At 34.2% G+C, this 26012-nt stretch overlaps 2 protein-coding genes across 4 annotated transcripts; both read left to right on the forward strand.

Moving 5' to 3' along the window:
* Nucleotides 1–2157: 2157 nt before the first annotated feature.
* Nucleotides 2158–12345, forward strand: LOC118054651 (sister chromatid cohesion protein PDS5 homolog D). 3 transcript variants are annotated; one of them, XM_035066299.2, is made up of 13 exons: nucleotides 2158–2579; nucleotides 4517–4720; nucleotides 4845–5026; nucleotides 6108–6234; nucleotides 6320–6517; nucleotides 7332–8270; nucleotides 8357–8446; nucleotides 9639–9712; nucleotides 10686–10737; nucleotides 11094–11180; nucleotides 11290–11333; nucleotides 11469–11540; nucleotides 11629–12345. In XM_035066299.2, exons 1-13 carry the CDS (start codon nucleotides 2478–2480, stop codon nucleotides 12083–12085), a joined length of 2628 nt encoding a protein of 875 aa, XP_034922190.1. In that variant the 5' UTR covers nucleotides 2158–2477; the 3' UTR covers nucleotides 12086–12345. The 3 variants fall into 3 exon arrangements, with proteins under 3 accessions (XP_034922190.1, XP_034922189.1, XP_034922188.1); XM_035066298.2 differs by having other exon boundaries at nucleotides 8360–8446; nucleotides 11623–12345; XM_035066297.2 differs by having other exon boundaries at nucleotides 2159–2579; nucleotides 11623–12345.
* A 7472-nt stretch (nucleotides 12346–19817) lies between these two features.
* Nucleotides 19818–22985, forward strand: LOC118054652 (cinnamoyl-CoA reductase 1). Its single transcript, XM_035066300.2, has 5 exons — nucleotides 19818–20214; nucleotides 20292–20446; nucleotides 20758–20943; nucleotides 21245–21597; nucleotides 22561–22985. Exons 1-5 carry the CDS (start codon nucleotides 20076–20078, stop codon nucleotides 22742–22744), a joined length of 1017 nt encoding a protein of 338 aa, XP_034922191.1. The 5' UTR covers nucleotides 19818–20075; the 3' UTR covers nucleotides 22745–22985.
* The last annotated feature ends 3027 nt before the right edge of the window (nucleotides 22986–26012 follow it).

Genomic DNA, 26012 nt, shown 5'->3' on the forward strand with positions numbered 1-26012 from the left:
TATTAACAAGTGTTCATCTTTTGTATTGAATTATTGTTGAATTTTTTTTATATTTTATTTGTTGTTTATATCTTTCTTTTTTTAATTATATTATTAATATTATTAGATTAATCAAGTTTATTAAATTCAATGGAATTAATGACTAGAGGTCTAGAATCTTATATTTTTTTATTTATTTTTATTTTTTGAAAACATTTACACCTATCTAACAACCATCCATGCAAAGATATTCACGTGGCCCATTTAGATAAAAATCATTCTTAGTACCTTACAGTGTGGGCAATTTTTCACCTATCCACTATAATTTAAAAAATTATTATTTATATCTTGAATTTTAATTTTATGCACACATTAACACATAATATCCTCACTCTAATGCGTCAAAAAAGTCAATAAGTTTATTTATAAAATTATCATTAATTTTATTTAAAAAATGAAAAATCCCTATATGCAATATTATAACTTTTCCATTCAATTAAAAAGAACTAACCTCCACCCTCTTAACCCGAACCCAGATCTCCAGACCTCCCATAACAAAAAGAAACTAGATTAAATTGAGCTCAAATAATTAATCTGGCAGGGGTGACCGATTATTTTACATTAAATATTGCACTCGCCTCCTCCTCCTCCTCCTCCTCCTACATCGTCACTATTTAGAATCTGCACTTCAGTTTTTTTGGTCGTATAAGACAACCCAGGAACACCATCACCATGGCCATTAGAAATGCAACTCATCTATGATGGTGAGGTAGCGGAGAGATAAGAAAAAATCAAGAAATTGAGAAGAAGAAAACTATTGGGAGTGATGCAATACCATTGAATGAGCATTCTTCTGTGTTGTCACGGTCGATGAAAACTCACCGGTATGGATGTAACGTCGCCACAGTTGCCGGAGGAGATATATATATATATATTCATCTTGTTGTTCTTGGTGCTGGGAATCTGAGATCTCCTACCTCGTTCTAGAGGAGAAAGGGAAATCGTCTTTTTGCTAAAGGAGGAGCGTAGATGAAAAGTACTAATTCTTGGAAGTTAATTTCATGAAAAACTTTATTATAAATTATCGCAATGACTAACCTTATCGAAATTTAGAGAAGGCTGGACAATATTCAGCATGCACTCAATCTTTGCAAGTTCAAATACTTCATTAAAAAACTATACTGAATAGAAAAGTACTTTTAGAATACTTGATTGATGACAGATAGAGAGTTGAAATGCTTTCTAACAAAATAAAAGTTGGAGTATGAAAAATAAATAAATAAATAAATCTCACGTGTGTGTATACACACACGTGCACGCGGGCATTATTTTTAAATATCACGTGTTTATAAAGTTACGAATTGTTAGGTGATTTTCATTCAATTTACCTAAACATATGGATACAATAATAATAAAAAAAGTCTTTTCTGTTCCCCATATGTTAAAAGTAAATTTTTTTTCAAAACTATTATAAAAATAAAATTATTTAATATTTATATTTTTTTTTAACAAAAACACATTTCTATTTATTTTATATTTTCTACTCTATAGTACTAATAAAAAATATAACCTACAATTTCTTTCATTAACAATTTTTTACCCAAACAACACTCCCCCGTTAAGAATGTGTTAGAGAGTATAGTTACAATTATTTTTTAAAATGTTTTTTTATTTAAAAATATATTAAAATAATATTTTTTTTATTTTTAAAAAATTATTTTTGATATCATCATATCAAAATGATTTGAAAACAACAAAAAAAATATTAATTTGAAATAAAAAAAATAAAAATAAAATTTATTTTAAAAAAAAATTTTGAAACACAAAAATAAAAAGATATAAAAACAATAACAATTAAAAAAAAATATTAAAAAAATAAAATTAACACTCTTACTTCTAACCTTTAACCTTTAATGATTACAAGTTGAAATTGAAAAATGTGCCAAAGCAATTCTATACTTAAGTATTTTCTTGCATGCAACTAAATTAAAATTTTTCTCCTTTGTATTTTTCTAGTGCATTCTATAAAGTAAAATGTATTAATTTCATAATTTAAATTTGTAATATTAAAAAGAATTAAACTTTTTTTAACCATCAAACTTAAACTTATCCTTGAGATAAATATTCTTTTTCTTGCACTACCATTAAAAAGAAAGAAGGAATAAAAGGACAATACAATAAAATAAGAAAATAAAGAGAGAAATGGAGAAACCCCAGAACCCAAAACCCCATTCTTTTAACCACAGTGAATTAACGGGTTGAATCCAAGAGGAAAAAACTGCCTCTTTGGTAACCCCTGCTTGCATGGACAACTGTGTTTAGGCTTTAGAGTTGTAAACGAAACAGTCAACAAATGGGTTTGGTTTCTTTCATCCGTGGGTTTTGTAAATACTACTCTACTGTTTGTCTGTGATGTGGGTTTCGGTGAAAAGTCTCTGAATTTTCAGAGAAAGTGAGAGTATTTTGTTTTTGGTTTCTGTGTTTAAGAGAGTGTTGAAATGCCTAACAGTGAGACTGAGCTTGAAGAACGGCTTAAAGAGGCTGGAAATAGTCTCTTAAACCCTCCATCATCTGTTGATGACCTTCTTGACTCCCTCGATGTAATGTCTCATCACCCTTTTCATCTCTTTATATATTTATATATGTTTGCTCTGTGTGCTTGCCTTTTGTTTTTTTATGTTTGTTGATATTGTATTAGAATGTTGAATAATTCGTCTGGCTTAATTAGTTGGTGCATGGATATAAATGTTTCGTATTTTTGGTGACGAATGCCACGGATTAATGATTTTTTGTTTGGCAATTTTGCAAAAAATTGCTGTTGCTGTTGTTGTCATCTTATATGGTCTTCATCTTTCTGATTGCTTTCTAGTCGTGTGTAAACTCACTCGGTTTTAGTATCTGTTTAAGTTTTCTTTTACGGGATTTTCTTGTTTGTATGCCTGTTAATTGGAGTGTTGATTTTGAAATCTATCAATGTATGGTTAATGATTGTTGGATTTTGGTCGTTTTTGGATTTCATCTCTGATTTCTATTTAGCTTTATATGCCCTCTATAAATATTAATATATCTCTTGACTTTGCTGTTTATTGTTAGGATTGTTGATTGGGGAGTGATTAATTTATGGTGGATAATCATTTCCTGATCAATGTATTGGGGGAATCTTCCATTTTCACTCTTGTTTCTTCATAAAAAAAGTACAAGGGAATACTGCATTAATCTGTAATATTATTGCGGGGTATGATGTTGTAGAATGACTATACATATACTCTTGCCAAAGGGCATGATTGATGGCATTTTAGGATGGGTCAGCAGCCAATGAAATTGTGGCCAATCCAGTTCCAGCAGGACCTGAAACCACTGACAACATTTGGGTCTCTGACGCCTATATCTCTCCTAGACCTTGCAACTAGACAATCTTATTCTTGTTCTCTGATATTTCAGTACATGTGAAAATCATATTATCAGAGCCATGGCATTACCTCTGAATGCTCCATGTGGCATGGTTTGCTCACGTATAATTTTTGCAGCCACTGGTGATTGCATATTCTTTTGGTATGATTGGAAAATAACCATTGGAATTGAACTCTTAGATTTGCTTGGGACACTAAAAAACTTGTCTATAACTTGCATGAGGAAATATGGTTGCGTCACCATTGCTGGCCAACATGAGTTTTCTTTAATTAGTCTTGTAAGTTTGTAGTTTTAAATTGCCAAAAGGGCATTCGAGTTGATTGTTAACAGCCACTTCAGCTTTCTGTTTGCCTAAAAATGATCTCTACCATTTTTTCTCTTCACCGAGATTGAAAATGTTTTGAGTTGCAAATATCAATCATGACATTAAAACTTTGGATATTCAGATATAATACTTGAATCATGGCCATTGTCCTTTGCCACCTCTTCGTTGAGTATCTCTTTGTCTGGTTTTCACTATTGTGGAAATTTATGAGGATATTATGAGTTTTGTTTACTTAAGCCCCCCCCCCCCCCCCCAAACCCCCCTTTCACCCCAAGTTTTTTTTGGATGATTCTACCTCTTCTAGTATAGGAGTAGCTGGGAGTGAAATATACTTACCGTTGCAAACGGGAAGTAGTATTCCTTGTGCTGTAGTTATTAGTAAATAAAAGATAGCAAGTTCTGCCCTAGATGATGTGTATGTGTTGCCTTTTCTGAGACACTAATGGTGGAAAAATCTTATTTAAGTTATTCAAATCAAAATGGTTATCCTACAAAGACATTGCTATCTGGCATGAAGTGTGTCTGGTGATGAGTTATATGAAGTCCAGCTTGTGTTAACAGATTTTGGAATTTTTTTCAATGGGTCTTTTCCATGAAACTTACTGGCATTCATGTAATTTGAGCTTTATAGCCTGTAATGGTGTTTTCGTTTTGTTTTGTCATTTTCTTTTCTCGGTTATTTGGTCCTTTGATGACCTCTGTATGGCTCATATCACTTTTTTAGAATTGTCATATTTTTTCTTTACTATTTCTTTATTGCTTATGGATCGATCTGTTATTGTGTTTCATTTTGTCTTGTAGAAACTGGAGCGTTTGCTCACAAATGTGGAGCAAGCACCATCAAGATCAATGCAAGATGCTCTTTTACCACCAATGAAGGCATTAATCTCTAGTACCATTTTGAGGCACTTGGACGAAGATGTAAGGGTTGCGGTTGCATCTTGCATGAGTGAGATTACAAGAATAACAGCACCAGATGCCCCTTACAATGATGACCTAATGAAGGTACTTATAGCAGCTGAAATCAATTTTCATGTGTGCTGGTGATCAGAATAAGATTTCTTCATTATATGCTCCTACATTTTTCTTTCCGGGCTCTTATGCTGTCTGCTTTTCGAACGATGAACAGGAAATTTTTCAATTGACTGTAGCATCTTTTGAAAAATTATCCCATGAGTCTGGCCATTGTTATACAAAGGCAGTTTCAATTCTTGAGAATGTAGCGAGGGTGAGGTCATGCTTGATGATGCTGGACCTGGAGTTGGATGAACTAATTTTAGATATGTTCCAATACTTTCTGAAATTCATCAGGTAGGATTCAGGAGCCTTGTTATTATCATTAACTTTGGCTTCATATCTTCTCATGTTTCTATGTCATTTTCTGAAAGATATAGAAATTACTGCCTACTCCATGTATTGTTCTATCTCCCATTTACAATCCCCAAACCGGCTGTAGTGCTACCTTCAATAATAGAGTTCCTTAACTAATTTGTGTTCAGAATGATTCAAATTTGGCGAGTAATTTCAGCTCATTAGATTCTGTAACTTTTAATTTTTCTTAGTGTGTAACATTGTACTTCTAAAAAAAGAGTTTTGGAGCAGCTAAAATTAAAGTGAATCAGGGTTTGAATAATTCTTTCATTACTTATATTGGAATTTCATTGTCAGAAGTTTACGGTAAGAACCTGACAGGAGTTTTTTTCCAATTGTAATCTTGGTTCTGCAAAATTTTACAAATTCTCAAAAGTTTCGTACAAAGTAGGTTTTTTTTTCTTTTGGTGCGTGTGTGTCAGTTGGAGTTTTTTAGCATTTAAAACTAATGCTGCATTTCAATATAGCTCCCTTTAGAAAACTGTTCTTAATCTAATTTGGAATTTGGATTGCAAAGGTCTACTGTCAATCTTTGTAGAAAAGAAGATCAGGAAAGTTGTTGTGCTTGTTGGAAGTTGAAGAGACCCAGAAGGGATTATTACGGTTGAGAAGCAACTCAAGAGTTGTTTGTATGTGGCTATGCATCCTAACCACTTGAAGATTGGACATAGCTTGGGACTTGCTAGGGTGGAAAGTGTCAGAATTTATATGAAACTATTTTCTTGATAACTTCAAGGGATACATTGTGCTATGTATTTATAGTTTCTGTTCTAGTTTTCATAATAAAGATATGGTAGCATTTTTTTTAGGCAGTGGTAGTACATGATCGTCGGAAAAAGATCCATATAGCCAACCCCAACTAGTTTGGGATTGAAGCTTGGGTGCTGTTTTGTTGTTGTCGAAGCAGTGGTAGCTTGGGGCTTTCTATCTGCTTTGCTTTTCCTGTTTACTTTCATATAAATGCCTGGATTTTTTTTGGTCTCTCTTCAACAATTGATGGCTTTTCTTGTTCAACTTCAAGGTCCAATCATCCACAAATTGCAATCTTGGCCATGGAAACAATTATGACCCTGGTCATTGATGAAAGTGAAGAAATCTCAGTGGAGCTTCTCACTCTCCTTTTAGTGAGTGTAAAAAAGCAAAACCAGGTGTGTCATCCATCAAATATTTCTCTTTTCCATCATGGTCTTGATAGGTTCGATTAGATTTACTCTACAAATACTATTGTTCCAGAGTTTTTCTCCTATAGCATGGAAGCTTGGGGAAAGAGTTATCACTAATTGTGCTGCTAAAATTAAGCCCTATCTCAAGGAAGCTGTGCAGTCTACAGGCATACCTTTGGATGAATATGCTCCAATAGTTGCTTCTATATTCCTAGATGAGTCTCACACACTCGAATGTGATTATAACAATCATTCTGGGGAACCTTTGGTATGTTTCTTATCCCTGTCTAGAACTGCATGAGATTTGAGTGGAGTTTTTTGTGATCTTGTCTTGCAATTGTAAAATTGTTACCTAAGATGGAAAACTGATCCAGAGTTCTCTTCTTTTGCTAAATATAATTTCTGACTTCATTTTCAAGAATAAGTTTTGGTTTCCCTTTTATCTGCTTTGTAGAATCCAAAACCCGTTTACATTTCTGATGTGAGATGAAGCCCATTTACTGTCTTATACTGCTAGTGATTTGCTACAAATCACACGCAGCCTCCTACTTTCTTAATTTGGTTAAATCAAACCTTTTACTTCAAAATAGATCAAATCAACCCTTTTTTTCTAAGTAAAGGTGATGTCAGTCCCTTCCTCTAATTCCATTACTAGTTAAATGGCCAGCTAAATGGCACTTGTTATGATGTAATCAAGTGGAGGATCTCAAATCCGTAACTGGAAGTGGAGTTGATTTGGTCCAATTTAAGGGGACATGGTTGATTTGATCAAATTTGAGAAGTAGAGGGACCACATGAGATGTTTTGCCCTACTAGTGACATTTCAGTTATCAATCTATGACTGATAGACTTTTCATGCAAAATGAATAAAATAAAATAAAGAGGAAAATAAACTCATGACTGTTGCATATGCTATTTAGAGATAGATGAGATAACCTTTTTATTATTCTTCATAGAAGTGTGGTCGCGACTTGAAAGGTAGCATTTGTGCCCAGTGCTCTTTTGCTGCAATTTGGATTTTTTCTTATTTTTAAATAGGCATCCTTTTTAATATTAATTTTTCTGTTGGTCTAATGTCCAAGGGATTATCACCAAATGCTGCTTGTCATAAAGAAGTTTTTGAAGGTAAGGATGTGATTCCGAAGTCAATAGCAAGGAATGGAACTGCTTCAACTAGAAATGCTGGGACTGTTAAAAAGGATAATGCTTCAAAAATGCTAGAGCCTTGCTCTCATACTGAGCATTCTAAAAGCACCAATGCACAGGACAAAGCAGAACCTGAAGCCATGTTAGAAATGGAGCCAAAGGCTGTTCCAAGTAAAAGGGGCTGGAAACCTAATTCTTTGATGAATCCAGAAGAAGGCTATGATCCTTGGTTTTCAACAGGAAGAAAAACTACCAAACTTCTCCGTGAAAAGCTTCAAGATAAGGGCAACGATGATTTACCCTCAGAAACTCCAGATTCCAAGAAGGTAGCTCTGTCATTAATGCATGTGAAAGTGACAAAACCTACAAGATTTACCCCCAAAACTGTTAAAATCTCAAGGTCTTCTTCCCTAACCCCACAACAAGACATAACTTCTGAAAGTCATTTTAAAAGAGGCCGGCCAAAGAAAAAGGGAAACAGTATGAGTGAAGATGCTGATCCAAGTCCTTCATTGTTGTCAAAGCGTGAAGACATGAGTGCTCAGGTCGAAGAGAAAGCTCCAGAATTCGATGATGCCAGTTTGAGAAAGCAGTCTAAAGAAAGAAGTGACTCAGAAGCAAAGAAACAAAAACGCCTAAGAAAAAATGAACTTGGCTCAAAGACTCCTAAGAAGATATCTCTGTCTTCTGGACGTGTAGTATCTTCAAAGAAATCAGTGGTCCTCAGTGAACCAGAGGAAAAGTCTGTCCACCAGCCAGTTGTGATTGCAGTAAGGAGATTTAATAAGCACCGCACTTCAGTCCCAACAGGCACAAAAAAGAAGTCTTTGGATGTTAATTCAGACGAGGATGTTGGGGAAGCATTTAGAGATAAGGTATTGAATGGATGAGGATCTGACTAGCATTTACATCTGTTATGTATAAAGCTTTTCTTTTATCCTGATGTTTGCCAGTTGTACAGAAGATAAAATCATTAGACATGGATGGAACTTACCTGGAAGAAACCCCACAACCAAAGCTCAAGAGGAAGCGTACTCCAAGGAAGGAAGTGGTATGGATTCCTTATTTCCTGTTATTAACTTGTAGCTTGTCAATGGGACTTCCCTTCTTTTCTTTTCCATGTTTTTCATTTTTATTTTTCCACTTTGTAACATTTACCTCAACTGGTTTTCCTATACATTAGTTTATCTCTGTTCGGACTTTGCACACACTATAAAATTGCTGAAAATGTTCCCTAAAAAAAGGCAGAAAAATTTTGAGTGTAGAGAGGATTATCACTGTATCAGGTTGATGATATGCTCTTCATTTCTCCTGATATATCTCTTTCCCCGGGGATGGGTATAGGAGTTGAAATCTGTTTTTCTGTCAGTTCAATTGCACGTACTCTATGCATCAAGTGAGTTTAAAAACCTGTGCTGCAATATCTAGCTGTTCCACCCAATGTCTTGCAACTCAAAAGTCCTATGAGATGTTTTATGTCACAATCTCAGAAACTGATTTGTGACTGGGAAGCCAGCTTAACCATTGTGAAGGGAGATAAATCTCTGATTGGTTTGCCTTAGTGGCTTAATGCGTGAAAATAGAAATGGCTATCAGAACTGAAAAAAAAAAAAAGGCACAATTTTGTACTTCAGCAATCAGAATGTTTGTGCTGCGGACAAGATTTTAACTTGCTTTTGCTTTTTTGATGATCATGAAAATATTGGACTGATAGTCAAATTTATATTTGATGTTAATGTAATTGCTAATTGCTATGTTAATTTTGAGTCAGAACTCCAATTGTTTGCCTTGACTATGAATAAATGCTAGTAAATCTTTTTAAGTCTAACATTGGTGGTTGATACATGTGGTTTACAGGGATGATGTGAGCCTCCATTTGAGATAGGGCATAAACCAGACAAATGCTTTAAACTTATCTCGTAATTGTCAATGTAATTGGAATTTCAAATTCATCAAATAAACTCATTTCACACATCGAAAACTATCTTTGAGATCTAGATTTTTTTTTCTTTTTTTTTGTTGTTGTGAGAAAGCACTGCTGAAGCTTGTTCTGAAGCTCTTGAATCGTAACAACACATCTTGGGACATGTCACATGCTTATGTTGTGATTTTTATTCAACTGTTTTCCTTTTAAGCATGCTTATACATCAGGCTTTTAGATAGAGATATTTTTGCCACCTTATTATCTTCTGTAATCTTTGTCATTTTTCAATTTATTGACATGGCTATATTCTAAAATTCAGTTTTCTGGAACTCCTGATCTTGGTGAGCAATTGGTTGGTAGCAAAATAAAGGTTTGGTGGCCAATGGATAAGAGGTGAGAGTTGAATATCTGACTTCTAGTTTCATTTTTTTTTTCTTTTAAAAAACAATTGTTAGATGGCCAGAATTTCTCTCACTTTTCCTGTCATGTCTTGCTGGTTGTCTTGTGCTTGCTTGTCTTCAATCACCAATTCTTATTGAGCTTGTGACTTTTTGTACTCTGATGTCTCAGATTGACTTCTACAAGTTCTATGCTCACAGTGGAGACTGGAGTTATTTAATGCTGAGTATAAGGTCCTTGAATAGGCTTTTGAAAGTGGGTTGAGAGAATTTTATTCATCATCATCATCATCTTGTTTGTTTTTGTCTCAAAATTAGACTTGAAATGATAATGCAAGGTTTGATAACTGCATGAATAATAGTATGAGAATAACTATTCAAAAGTTGGCCGAAGAGAGATCAAGTTGTCAATTTAATGTCTGTCTCACACCGGGATTCTAACCATTTACAGTCATAAAGTGAACAAGGTGGTTCTTTTTATGTTGATCCTTGATCTTTATATAATCTTTCTAGGGGTGATTGAAAGGGATTTTGACAGTAGTCATATTCTACCAGAGAGGATCTTTGATTTCAATGTCTCTACCTATGTATGACATGCTTTAGTTTCCTTTTTGGCTGTATATGGTGTATCTAAATTTTTCATTAACAGAGAAAGTTGATGTTTTTGTTTACTGTCTTTTGAGCTTTTGAACATGCTTTCTGTGGGTGCTGAACCATTACCTGCTGTCAGCTCAGCACAGAAAAAAAAAGAAGAAACAAACATCGATTTGTGAAAGAGCTTGACTTGCCTGTGGCTTTTTATGTTTAGTGAAAGTAGATCATGGATTTTGATATGCACTAGATATCTTTGGCTGAGATTCTGGCCCCATAAATTTGAATTAGGACTCAGCTTATAAACCACCTATATTATTGATCTTTCCAAAGAACATCCATACTGAAGTTTCTGTACTTGTTTTCTTGTTCTGCAGGTTCTATGAAGGAGTTGTTGATTCCTACGACCCCATCAAAAAGAAGCACAAGGTGGGTGACTCTGAGTAATCCCTCCTTATCTAGAAAGAGGAAGGAGAAGGAATTATCTTTTTGAACCTGTCTTCTACTTGGAGTTCGGTTTTTCTGTAGCAATTGTGGCAATACCCAGGGCCAAAGTTTGTGATAAATCACGAGTACTTGTGTCTATGACAGAAATGACACCTTTTATTAGGCTTGCTGGAGCTTTTCTTATAAGATCAATGGATCCAGATTATTCTGATAGAGTAATTGGTTCATTATGGATGATAGAGTCCGAACCATCTCACCAAACATCGATATCAATTTTTCTATTTTCATTTCTTTGTATCATAGCTCTAAAATACGCATGTTGATGACTTCTTGTTCAGGTCCTGTATGCTGATGGGGATGAAGAGAAGCTTAATCTCAAAAAGCAGCGATGGGAATTTATTGAAGATGGTATCTTTCCAGTTCAAGTGGGTGTTTTGCCTCATTCTATACTCCACATTTTCCCTTCTCTTATGTTCTAGAACTGTTTCCTGGAAGTAATTATCTGTCTCGCAATTGTGCTAATAATGTTTGCAGGGGCAGGAGATTGATGTTCCAAAACCTGGTACTTCATCTGATATGTAAGTTTAGAGATTATCATTTAAGTTCCTTAAATAAGCCTGATATCATGGTTTTCCCATAGTTAGTAGACAGGTATTTTCTGATTCCTTGTTGCATGGTCTGATCTGTGCTTTGCTTTTGCTATATGTTACCAGACTGCAAAAAGTGAAAAGTGAAACCAAGTCAGAGTCACAAAAAAAATCGAAGGCTGTTTCATCCTCAAAAAGGTTGGCTTGCATGCTTTCATGAAGTCTGTGTTATGTTTTTCATGTGGTCAGCTACCGACTGAAATGTATGATGGTATGCCAGGAGCAGAGCTGCCAGCATTTCCAAAACCACCGCTAGAAGATTTGCTGGCAAATCTGCATATGGTGCTGTCCATGACGAACCAATTCGTGTTGACAAACCTGTGGATCATGACACATCTGGGCCAGGTAGTGGTTCAGAAGATAGTAAAAACACACCTGGGTCAGGTGGCAGTTCAAAAGATGATGGTGAAAATTCTACTGTCAAGTTGAAGATCCACGATCCACAAAGGATTGATAACAACTCCAAGCAAGCAATGCCAGAGACTGTAAATACATCTGACGATGGAAGTCCCAAAGCTGGTACCGTGTTCTGTAGCTTCAACTCTGAGCTGGCCATGCCAGTTGGTGCAACCCTATCCAAGGATGAAAGTTCCAGAGGGGGTGATGAATCTCATGGCTCAGGTGGACCTAAGAGGGAACAGCAGGGGGAAGCGAGCTCTTCCCTTTCACCTGAAACTGACTAGAAACTGGTGAATCTTGCGTACAGGCACAGCAGGCGGAGAGGCATAGGAAAACAGTGAGGTTGGTTTAGTATAGAACAAGTGCCAGTTTTAGTCGCTCTGTTTTAGGCAACTTAAAGGTTATCGTTTGTTTTGTGACCCTAGTGTCGTGCATCCAAGCAATCCTTCGGCTTGGACCTGAACAATGGTTTGTGATTAGGCCTCTTCGGTAATGGATCTTTCCCTCACATCCCATCAAGTCTTTAGACCTCATTTTGATTGCATTCTTCAAGACTCTTGATAACATCACCAAATGCATGGAAGTGTCTAAAGGTTCTTTTGGCATGCAACTTTTCATGACATGGAGAAAAATTCCTACCTCAATTTTCACTTTTCTTAAATCTCCTGCCAATACCCCTAATCTTGAGAAACACTTCCCCTTTTCTTATCTTTGAACTCCCTTCTGTTTGTAAATGGACAAACAATAGGAATTTCTCCATAAATTAACATGTACACGACCTCGAATTTGTTGAATGTTGACTAGCATGGCCACCAGTTTGTTAATGGACACTTGCTACAGTCGAGAAACATGAATACATCGCTGCCAAACTCTCCATACAACTGGATCTAAAATCCAACATGCCTATGTTCTTATCCCCTTCTCCCCGTAGGATATTACACCAAAATCTCCAATGCCAGCGATCACTTCCAGTAAAAATTGAGTTAGAGGACTTTCTTCTTTAACTTTCTCCCCTTGCCTCTAACCGAGTGAAATCTAAATAGAGAATCATTTGCAAGCAAACGAATCATGCTAAATTCAACACAAACCAAACTGGCAACTTTATCCTTGAAGCTCCTCCAATTGTTCTTTTTGGAAGTGTTCGAAAAGTCTTCTTGTGGTAGTTGTTGATATATATATATATATATGAAAACATGTGATTTGGAAAAAAGATTGATGGATTTTTTTTACCAATAAAAAAAGTTGATGATAAATAAATAAATAATAAAGTTAAAGGGATAAGCTCAATTCAACAAAAAAAAAATCAAGATAATCTTGTGTGGTCTCACCGAATAAAATCAGAAGGGTATATTTTCCTAAAAGCTCAAACCCTACCCACAAAGTTACCAGGTAGGCGGGAATGAGATGGCTAGATCAAGTGTACCAATTTCTAAAGAAGGGGGACCACTGTGGAAATTCCTTCCCCCATTAAAGCTACTGCTAATTTCTCCTACAGAAGCCATAGCTTCTGATCTCAAAAGTTGAAGTCTTAGTTTAGAATCAAGGGAGTGAGAAAAATTATACCTGTCATATAGCAGCGAATTTTTTTTTATTTAAAAATATATTAAGATAATATTTTTTATTTTAAAAAAAATTATTTTTAATGTTAGGATATCAAAATAATCTAAAAATACTAAAAAATATTAATTTTAAATTAAAAAAATTTAAATTTTTTAGAAACACTTATTAGACTATATTCCCAAACATGCTTCTTATTAGCTTCAAACTAGTTAATTCACCGTGGCAGGTACATATTTTTCTTGAATGTGTGTGTGTGTGTGTTATGAACTTTATGTATGATTAGTTAATAAAAAAGTAGTCATTGTCGAAACCTGTCACGTAACAAGAGAAGTCTCTAAATAATGTGACAGATAAAACCAAACCTTAGTATTAATAATGATAATTATGAAATAATAATTTAGTAAAGTATTAATTTAAAGAATAATTTAGGAGAACTGTGAGGAATTGGAATGAGAGTGTAAGGATTGAAATGATATTTTAATTTCAATATTGTGTTTGGAACAGTAACCTTGTTTTCAAGATGAAACTTAAAATTTTGAATACCGGAAATAAATAATAATTAGAAAATTATTCTTTAAAAATTATAATAATAATAACAATATGTTTTAAAAATTAACATCGCCTCTGCGGGAAGTGATGGTAAAAGCGGTAGAAATAATCAATATACAATAAATAACAATAATATACTGTTCTTTGAAAAAAAACTCTTTCACAATTCTAATTCTAATCAAACACTTATAAAGTGGGAATAAAATATTCATTTCACCGATGAGAATATCAGTCAGTCTTCGGCAACTGTAAATAAACGGTGATTTCTTCTTCTTCTTCTTCTTCTTTCCTCTCCAAGGGCTGGAGTTGTAAAATGGGTTGGTGGAGTCTCCTCTGTCGTCTTCCCTAATCTCCTTTTGAAACGATATTAGGTAAACTTTTACACAAGTCAATTGTAGAGTTACCAGAAAGGAAAAAAAAAAAAGGATAATTAAATTGTGAGTGTTGGGGATTTTTTTTTTAAAATGTAGATATGACATCTTAAAGAGGGCAAGAACGCAAAATATATGTATAATCTGACGTAAATGATTGCTGCTGCAAAATATCTTTTTGGCAATAAGATTGGCACCAAGAAATTTTGATGGAAAGTGATTGTCGGCATGCAATGTTGTCACACAACGAGAAATCAATGGGGTTTCAGTACCAAAGTGAAAAGGGACACGTAATTCATATTGTATTATTATTAATGTAGGTGTTCAAATTAATTTGCGCATACTCTGATTAATTTTATGAGTTTTGAAGTTAACAATCATATAAATCTCTTTTGATCATTATATTAGCAATCATAAAGCTTGAGCTCAAATAAATTTATAAAATTCATTTGAGACAATTGTGAGTAACAAGATTGATTGAATTAGATAAAATGAAGTTTTAGAAATGGAGTACCGTCAGCGATTTGAGTGTATTTTAAAAATACTTTTTATTTAAAAAAAATTGAATTGATAAATTTTTATTATTTTTTTTGATGATTTTATGTATTGATGATGAAAATAAAAAAATTATTTTAATATATTTTTAAATAAAAAACTACAATAACAAATATTTATTTTTAGCCCTTTTCCATTCCAAGTATCAATGAAATTTAATTTTGATTTTAGACTCATCTAATTGCCTCCCCAGTAAAAACCATATTTTCACTCAACTGAGTAATTAAATTCCGAATTTTACGTAATTTATATTCCTATTAAGCAGGAAAGATTTTCCTTAATAAAAGTAGGTGAGTGCTAACCACTAAGATAATGTTATTTTAAAATTCAAGATATTTAAAAATAAAATTTAAATGTTGAATAATTAATTAATTTTTTAATACAAAAAATTTAATAAATTCTCTTTAGCTAAGATGTAAGGTGGCTTTATATAAAAAACTCATATGGTTGGTAGTTGATATTTAATGATGTTGGTAAGTCAAAGTGACTATTGTTTGCAAAATTTCTCATTTGATGGATAAAGAAATTCTTAAATGTTTAAGTTAGTAACTTTATATATAAAAAAAATATAATGATATTTTAGAAAAATAAATTATAAAAATATATATATTAAAAAAATATTAAAAATAAAAAGATTATAAACCTAAAATTTGAAGGATTAATAAGGGATTTATAATCCACGAATCTTTTATTATTATTTTTTTATAGAAAAAAAGGATTGAAGAGTCATTTTATCTCTTTAATATTTTAAATTATATTTTACTAAAAAAAATACATATTCAATTCATATAGGTCTCAAAAAATACTGAAAAAACCGTGTGGAGCCCAAATAAATTTTAAAAAAGTGTTGGGCTTGATATACATGTCTATAGAGATACCAGAGGGCATGCCCAGTACCAAAAAAATAATGACCCTAGACCTCCAATAATGACCCCACCCCACCCCCAATTAATTAGTGGGGTTGCAGAATTGGGTCTAGGTTTTATGGGTGCTGGATTTAATAACAGGTGCCAACTCATTTTTATCCATTTTTTTTTAGCTAACATATAAGATGACTTGGTATAAAAAACTCATTTAGTTTGTAGCTCATACCTAGTCATGTTAATAAGTTAAAGTGATTGGTATTCATAGGAGATTTCATTTGATGAAGGTAAAAATTCTTACATGTTTTAAGTTAGTAATTTTATAAAGAAAAAAATATAATGATATTTTAAAAAAATAAATTATAAAATTATATATGTTAAAAAAATATTAAGGATAAAAAAATTGTGAATCTGAAACTTGAAAAATTCATGTAGTATTTATAATTTACGAGTTTTGTTTTTTTAATGAAAAGAAGAGGTTCACCTTGCCATACATTGAATTATATTTTATTAAAAAATAATGCATATTAAATTAATATAAAATACTAGAAGATATACACAAAGGTCTAGAAAAAAATACCAGGAAATCCATAAGAAACCCAGCAAAAAAGTAATGGGCTCGATACGTGTGCTTATAGAACTACCAGTAAACATGCCCAATATCCAAAAAAAAAAAAAAAAAAAAACCTGGGTAACCATAACCCAGCAGGCGAACTGAGTGTTGAGCTCAACAATGGGTGTTGACACTGCACCTGAAGCCAATTAATTCGTGTAAAAAAAAAAAAAAAAAGCTTTCCTTTATGGAAAAATTTCGTTGCATTCTTGAGTTTATAAGGGTAAATTGCCGATTGTTTTGCAGCTGTGATAGAGTTTCACGACCCATTTTTCTTGGCTGCGGTAGGTGCTGCCTTGTATAAGAATTAATCAAGCAGTCCATTGCTGAAAGCTGGTCTTAATACATACAAAAAAATGGTAGTTAGCGGGGAAACGAAGTGAAGTAGACGTTAGAGATTGTTAAGGTATGTGATCTAAGAAGATTATTGAAGTAATTGAACCATGGGCGAGTCTTTGTTTACTCTACAAGCAAAAAATAAATATTATTAATTTTAAGAAATATTACTCAACTAGTCAAGTTTTAAATTTGTTTTTTAAAAATTATTAATTTGAGTCTTATAAATTTCAGGGTCACTAACTAGAGATTTATGTTTATTAACTTCAGGACCGGTGAGATTAGTTAAGGTACATTGAATATCTAAATTAATTTTTTTTTATTTTAAAAAAACAAACAACTCTTGGATTATACACTGTGTGCGTGTGTTTTGTTTTTAGCTAGGCCCCAACGTTGATTCGGAGACACCTTAGGAGACCAAACCCTAAACGTTGTTGGTGAGCATTCTTGAACAGCGTAAATTTAAGGATGATTAGTTCAGTTATTAATAGCCAAATTCTTCATTAGACTTTTGAAGTTGTGATCCGCGGTTCGGTGGTGGCTTATTGAATTTGATGATTCGACTAGTTTACCGGAAAATGTTGCGCGGCATGCTGGATTTTTTTTCTTTCAAAAAAGTATAAAGAATTTCTAGATGGTAAGGAATTTTTTCACATTATTATTAAATTTAGCTAGCCAAGTCAACTTTAAAATTCTCGAACTAATTTACTGTCTAATTTAAGTCAATTAAACCATATTATAGTTAACAATACATGACCTAATTAATTTAATGATTTTTAAAAAAAATTAAATAATCAGTACTAAAAATATAATATGATTAAATTTTTTTTTTAAAGATAAAATTTATTTTTTAATATTAAATAAATAGCATATTGGATTGAATCGGGTTTTACAATTTAATTTAGAAACCTGTAATTTAAATCATGAATTTTATTTGATTTAATAATTTTATTTGATTTAATTATATAATAATAAAAATTGATAGTTAACCAACCAAACAAAAAATAAAAAGAGAGAGAGATAGGAACCTACTCACAGACTGGCGCAACAAATTACAGACTGGCGCAACAAATTAATTTTTTAATTTCTTATCACTTGATTATTATTAATCGCGCTTGGACTGGCGCTACAAATTAATATATTTGTTTGGTAGATGCTCACAAATAATAATTTAATTAACCAGCCTAATCTAAGGATCCAGAAAACCCCAGATCTGATCTAATATGGGCTGGATTTTAATGAAAGTTGTGTGGGAGTTCAAGTAAAATGATAATAATTAATATGTTTTATTAATTCAATTAATAAAACGTATGTTGCGGACTAAGATCCGAATGGAAACATAATAATATCTTCTCTTAGACACTTTTGTCCTAAAAACTATTAATACAAATCAACAATAACTATGAATTACCAATAATTTATATTAAAAAAATCAAGAAAATCAGTCTCAAAATTCTAAAAATTCCAAATCTAAATTCATTGCAGATTACGAATGACGACTAAAAGATGCTTTTAAGGAATTTTCCAAAAAAATCCAAAAATCTTGAAGATTTTCATGGGTTTTGGAACGTTAGTGAAGTTATATATTAATGGTGATTCAACAAGATTGTTATGCACAAAAGTCTAAAGAAGATATTTCCATTGTAATTCGGTCAAATTTTAGCAATTTCATGATTTTTAACCATTTTGCTTATAATTTCCATGTTAATGAATTTTTAAAAATTGAAGTGTTGAAAAAATAAGGAAAGAAACGACGAAACTTAAAGAAACTAAAAAAAATTTAGTGAGCACAGTAATAATTAAGGAAGTGATGTAGGGCTAATTTGAACATTTCTAACCCTTTCTCCGAGCAACTTAAAGATAAAAAAAAAATAAAGATAAAAATAAAAATAATTAAAAAGAAACTAAAAGATAAGGTGTGGAAGGTTTTAGAATGTGATGGGATAATCAATAATAAGAAACAAAGAAGTATATATATATAAGATTTTGGAAAAAAACAAGCAGTTTTAGAAAATATAGAGAGGAAAAAAATCAGAGAAGAAAAGAGAAATAGAGAAGAAAAACATGATAGCCTCCCTCTCTCATTTCTCCTATCACTGTCCGCTCACCACCACAGCTCCTCCAATTACCACTGGCCTCATACATGGACAATAACCTCTCTAGCACGTCGGCAACAACAGTTCCGTCTGGTTAGCTGTCGTTGCCTCCCTCACTAAACCCGAATAAAACCGAAACAACCCAGCAACCCCGACTCCTCCTCAGCCCTAAAAAGTCATCCGAAACACCATCAACCACCTTGACTTGTCTTTTTTCCATGCTTAGTAGCATGGCAGTAGGAGCAACAGAAAAAACCATGAAGAAAGAAAATACATATCAAGAAAGCCTAGACTTTATGTAGCTTGATCTCCTCTCATAAGTGGCAGTGAAGCTCACCACCGACATCGAAGGGAAGAAAAAGAAGAAGCAACATATCTGGTGAAGGAAATTTCTTAGAAGTATGGGTTACTCTATGTGCTTCTCCTCTACGTATTTAGAAATTTCTTGCATGCCCTTACATATGAAAAAAATTTCACGAACTTACTATGATAAAATTTGAAGAAATTATTATGATAACTAGATATTTTATAAGTTTTTATGGATTAGTACCACCAAAACTTGAAGGGGTGCTGAAAAATTTAAATAAAATAAATTTAAAATCATTTTTTAAAATAAAAAACATGAGAAAGTCAACGCATCGGAACCGTAGCCCCCTCGTTGGCTCGGGTAGTCACCATAGTTTCATTTCTTAATTGTTATGTTAAATTAAGATACAATAATTAAGTTAGTACTCACGTTTTAAAGCAAAGAGAAATGGGAAACGGGTAAAAAACAGCATGCATTCTCTTTCACATTTTTTGTCACCAGGTTCTTTGTTAGTTTAGGAGTATTAATTAATTAATGCTTGGGCATTGATTTATTCGTTAATTCTTTTAAAACATTGAATTAAATCCAATCCAGTAATCCACACAGAAAAAGAAGTGGGGGTAGGCGAGAAGAGAGGCCATGTCATCATAGACCTTCAAAGAAGAGGGCGAAATAGCAAAGCACATGGTGACGTTGTGTTGACGATTCACATCACAAAGACTCAGGCTCCTACTTCACAAACCTTAATAATAATTATAATAAGAGAAAAAACTAGAAAAAGAAAAACAAAGAGAGAATCTCTCCCCTCTCTCACGGAGGCGAATATTTACCAGTAGTAGGTGAGGATGGTAACTTCTAACCTTATAAATACATCCACTCCGCCATGTCTTTCCTTGTAACATCCACTTTTTAAGCCAAGATAAGAAGAAAAGACATCTCCTCTCCTCTTTCTCCCTGTCTGTTCTCCACTTTCCCAGTCACCAAACTCGTATACATATAATTACATTTGTCCAAATATAACAACATGCCGGTTGATGCTTCATCACTTTCAGGCCAAGGCCAAACTATCTGTGTCACCGGGGCTGGTGGTTTCATTGCTTCTTGGATGGTTAAACTTCTTTTAGATAAAGGTTACACTGTTAGAGGAACTGCGAGGAACCCAGGTTAGTTAATGGTACTTAAGCACTTTTTTTTTAAAAGATTGTGTTGTTTAATTAATTCAATGGTAGTAGTAATACAGCTGATCCCAAGAATTCTCATTTGAGGGAGCTTGAAGGAGCTCAAGAAAGATTAACTTTATGCAAAGCTGATCTTCTTGATTATGAGTCTCTTAAAGAGGCTATTCAAGGGTGTGATGGTGTTTTCCACACTGCTTCTCCCGTCACAGATGATCCGGTATGCTTCCCTTTTCCCTTTCTTTTCCAGTCATTAAAAGATTTGGATCTGAGAATATCAAGAAAAAAAAAAAAAACTCACACGGCTAATTTTAGCACAAATGTCACTAACTCACGGTAGGCTTGACCGTTCTGCACCAACAAATTCACTTTGTAGTTGGTGGGTGGAGGGATCAGTTGGGGCCCACCCCACCTAAAACTTTCGGCAGTGGAATTTCTAATTATAGACGGGTAACTCGAAATTAATAAAATATTACACGGTAATTAATGGTGGTGGTTTTGATGAGATGCTTTTCTTGACAATAATTAAAGGAAGAAATGGTGGAGCCAGCAGTGAACGGGACCAAAAATGTAATCATTGCGGCGGCTGAGGCCAAAGTCCGACGAGTGGTGTTCACGTCCTCAATTGGTGCTGTGTACATGGATCCCAATAAGGGCCCAGATGTTGTCATTGATGAATCTTGCTGGAGTGATCTTGAATTCTGCAAGAACACCAAGGTATCTAATTAATTAAATACCAAGTTTTCCTTCTTGTCGACGAGTCATATTTTCCAAGCTAACACCTGAACCAATAAATGCTGTGCAATTGAGATGTCAAAGAATTTTCATGCATATTTCTCAAGACATTTGGTAGGTATAGCTAACCCGTTCTTTGTTAAGTTGCCTTATTATAATTGAAAATTCACTTTAAAAAAAATTCAACGAGTTACATCTTATCTGACCCCGTTCTGGTAGCTTTCCATTGATTCGATTCATACCTAACCTGAGAGTAATGGATTGAAATGAAATGGAATTGCAGAATTGGTATTGCTATGGAAAGGCGGTGGCAGAACAAGCTGCGTGGGATATGGCTAAGGAGAAAGGGGTGGACCTAGTGGTGGTTAACCCAGTGCTGGTGCTCGGACCATTGTTGCAGCCCACTGTCAATGCTAGCATCGTTCACATCCTCAAGTACCTCACCGGCTCAGCCAAGACATATGCTAACTCTGTTCAAGCTTATGTGCATGTTAGGGATGTGGCACTAGCCCACATTTTAGTCTTTGAGACGCCTTCCGCCTCCGGCCGTTACCTTTGCTCTGAGAGCGTTCTCCACCGTGGAGAGGTGGTGGAAATCCTTGCAAAGTTCTTCCCCGAGTACCCCATCCCTACCAAGTAAGTAATTATTATTTTGAAGAATTTCATGGAGTAATTACTCAATAAAAGGGTAGTTGGCCGAGTAACAGGCGACACAAATGCATTAAACGTTAGGACATACACTTATTGTCCTCACCAACTTTTTGTCCTGTTTTTGTCCTAGGTTTGAATATAGTTTTAGACATAGTTTTAAGACCCGGCCCGGTTCAAGGCTCGGGTTCCGGGTTTTGACTGGATCGCCGGGTCGCCGGGTCGGCCGGGTCAAAATTTATTTTTTAATTTTTTTTAAAAAAATCAAAACGACGTCGTTTTAGCAAAAAACAAAAAAAAATAAAAAGTCAACGGGTTTGGGTGGGTGTTGACCGGGTCTTGCCGGGTCCCGGGTCGACCTGTCGGGTCGGCCGGGTCTGGCCAGGCCAATTCCCAAACGGGTTTTGGCCTCCACCCGGACAGGTCCCATGCCCGGGTCCCGGGTTGACCCGCCGGGCCGGTCCGGATTTTAAAACAATGGTTTTAGATCACGTTTTATAAATTCAAGTCACTCAAAAAAACTACCATCAAAATTGAAAGAAAACCTGGGAATGGCATTTTGAAAATGGCAAAACAAATAAATATGATCCTGCTTTTGAATGACCCAAAGGATGAAATTGTGGTGTGCGGCGGTTGTTGTACCAGCTTTGACTTGTATTAATCCGAACCAAACATCATGAACAATCCATTCTCCTATGAATCCTCACCAACCCCATTGTCTGTCAAGTCGGGACCAAAATGAGTTTCTCTACCAACCCAAGTTATGATTGGACACTGCACAAAATTATTGGAAGAGTATTGGGCCCGCCCTGCTCCTTCATCTCATACAATTATATGCTAAATTCATCTCTCTAAATGTGATTTGCTCAAGATTAGACAAGTGGAAGGAATATTCCTAGTTGGTTTGCTACTTGCTAGGTCATAAGAAACAGTTTTGTAATGTATTTGCAGGTGCTCAGATGAGAAGAACCCAAGAAAACAACCTTACAAGTTCTCAAACCAGAAGCTAAGGGATCTGGGCTTCGAATTCACACCAGTGAAGCAGTGTCTGTATGAAACTGTTAAGAGCTTGCAGGAAAGGGGTCACCTTCCAATCCCAAAACAAGCTGCAGAAGAGTCTCTGAAGATTCAATAAGGCCTCTTGGAACTATTTATTAGGATACATTTCCAAACCCCAAGTTTGGATCGCAAATGCCGGAAAAGAGCTTATTAAAGAATGTCAATGTGCAGGTGTTTTAGTATTTTACATGAAGAACTCTGATTATCCTTGTGTTTATATTAATTTTCTTCAAGTGAGTGTCTTACACTTGTATTCGTGGCTGTCTAAGTTTATCCAATTTCAATATCGAAGAGGAACAGTTCTATGTCTTACACAAGAGCATCAACATTGACCACACAACTGGCATATGCTTTATTCAATTTAATTGGAGACCTTAACCTACATGATAGGTACGCAAATTTCAACCAAGGGAATCCACCAGATATGATGTTGACGCCATGTATAATCAGAAGATGATTGTATATTGGTGGAATAATCATCCTTGTGATATTCAAGTAAGAAAACAAACTCAACAACTATTTAAATAAATAAAAAATTAAAAATCAAATATGAAAAATAATAAAAAATTGAAGGAGGATGGAACTGAAAATGAAATAAAATTTTAAAAATTAATTAAAATAAAACAAAAGGGAATAAAAAAAAAAGGAACAAAATCAAAAAGAAAAATAACTTGAAGGGCTAATCTACAAATTTAAAGGGTTAGCTATAGATTGCTAAGAGGAAGAGAAAAAATAGAAAAGGTTGTTAGTGTTTCATGATTAAAGATTTATTGACTATACATGTGTGAGGAGGACGAAAAGATCAAGATGAATCGAATGACACGATAAAAATAATGGTTTTCACCATCATGCACACGTTGCCTAAAAATACAAAGTGGATAAGCTCATGTAGAACCAAAAATCAAGAAATTATTATGAAAAAATCAAAGTAAAATGATGGATAAGCTCATGTAGGCAAGCTTTAGAAAATTTGATTCAAAAGATAATAGAGTCTGTAACAAAAAAAATATGAAATATAAAAAATTCCTTAAACCATAGTTAAATTTTTTTTTCCTTTAAGGGCAACAAAGTGATTTATTGTAAAAAAAAATAAACAAACCGTGATGCTTCTAAATTAATAATTTTAGAATAACAAACTAATGAAGTAAAAAGATCATTTTACTCTTTTAAAGGCAATTCATTGCAATTTTTTAAAGGGTAAAATAATTACAATTTTTAGTAATTCAAGGCATATTCACATCTAACATGTTTTAGCTTTTCCTTTTAACATGGCTTAAGATTTGACTTGGTTTTAGATTTTAATCATTGAGTTGTAGGGTCAATTTGTTGATCATTGAGTCAACTTTGGTCAATAACTTTTTCTAAAACAATGTTATTTTTTTTTTTTTTTTTTAAGTTCTTGAATTAAAATGATCAAATCTTACTTGAATTTATAATCAACTGGTTCCAAGTCAGCAAACCAAGTTTATCGAATTTGACCACATGAATGTTCAAAAAAATCTGAAGTAAAACTTGACATGGTGAATTCGCTAGACTAAGGTCGGTAATAATTATGATCCACAAACCAAGCTGCACTGCTGGGAAGTAGCAACTACTGTTTCATTTTCATTTATCGTTACGATGATTGACTGTTATGATGTCAGGGGCTGATATTACAGGTATGCATGATGGTATTTGTTGGAAACCTATCATGTTTGAGTGTGGGAATTACATTAGTTTCTTGTAAGTCAAAGGATCTGTAGCTAGAGTAAGGATCTTAGTTTCTCATCCTTAAAATCTTGTCCAATTAAGCAAAGAAAAAGGAAGAGCTTTCGTAGATATGAACTGCATTAGATTGGAAGCATTTTTGAGGAATCTTGAGCCATTTAATTTCCACCAAATGATATATTTTAGACTTGACCTAAGCACGGTAGAGAGGCCATCATCACAGAACTACAAGCAGTGTTTTCCGAGAGGCAGAAACAAAAAAGGGACTCCGTAAGAAGCCACCAGAAAACAACGTATACAACAGCCCAAATCCAAACTTCAGTTGAGATGAGCATTGCCAGATGGCCTCAATGTCCAAAGAAGAAAGAGAGGACATGGCCAGATCGTTCGCTTTCTTCAGGGCATCCTCTTTCTTGTGGAAGACGGATCCAAATCAAGCCACATCTTCAGCTGATGAGTACTGGTTGGCTATAATTATAGGTCACAGCCACACCTTCTATCAGAGGTCCAGTTTTAGGAACCTGTCATTTTTTGAGTGTGAGAGTTATATTAGCTCCTTGCAAGTTTCGTTCACAGGATCTCCAGAGCAAGGACATTATTTTCCCATCCTTTTATGTTGCCTAGAATTTTAAACTTCTGCGGGGATATGAACATAATTAAATGGAAGCATTTTTAGGGCAATTTGAGCCGTCTAATCTCACCAAAATGATGTGTTTGGAGTTGACCCCATGCAGTAGAAATGGTCATCACAAAAGAAGCCATATTTTCCAAGAGGCAGGGACAAAAGGAGCTAGTAGATACATTCATGGCCATCTCCAAACTTTAGCTGAGCCAAGCGTTGCCAAATCCAGTACTTGCTGACCATCAATGTCCGAAAATGAGGGGAAGCAGCACCACATAATCTCCTTCAGCTGGCTCTATCAGACACACTTCTTGGTCCCAGCCTCTTTGACGAAAACCGCCCATCAAAGTTATTAAATGCAACCCGTCTAGTCCAAAACCAAGATTATGGTTAGACGGAATAATTCAAGTTGACTGGGTTAATGAAGATAATTTCGTATTTTTACATGAAGAACTCTGATTATCCTTGTGATTATATTAATTAATTTTTTTTCAAGTGAGTGTCTTGAAGTGCTCCACTTGTATTTGTGGCTGTCCAAGTCTATATCCAATTTCAATATGAAAGAGGACCAATTCTATGTCTTAAACAAGAGCATCAACTTTGACCACGCAACTGGCATATGCTTTATTCAATTTGTAGACCTTCACCTACATGATAGATTGATAGGTACGCAAATTTCAATCAAGGGAATCCTCCAGATATGATGTTGACGTCAAGTAAAAAGGTAAATTTCTCGTTTTTTAATCTCCTTCAGCTGGCTCTATCATAGACACGTCCTAGGCTCAGTCTCTTGGATGAAAGTCCAACCCCGTTTATGATTTGGCCCAAGAACAAGGTTATGGTTGGACGGACATTGGGTTGGTTAATCAAAATAATTTTATTTCAAGTGTTTTTTAAAACCCAACTCGAACTAAGTACCAGGTTAGTTTGTCAAGTTGAGTGTAATAACACTATCTCTAATGATCCACCCTTTTTTTTTTGGATTATGTTGACCTATCTACTTGATTTTGTTATA

The sequence above is a fragment of the Populus alba genome, chromosome 3 (assembly GCF_005239225.2).
Source record: "Populus alba chromosome 3, ASM523922v2, whole genome shotgun sequence".
NCBI lineage: Eukaryota > Viridiplantae > Streptophyta > Magnoliopsida > Malpighiales > Salicaceae > Populus > Populus alba.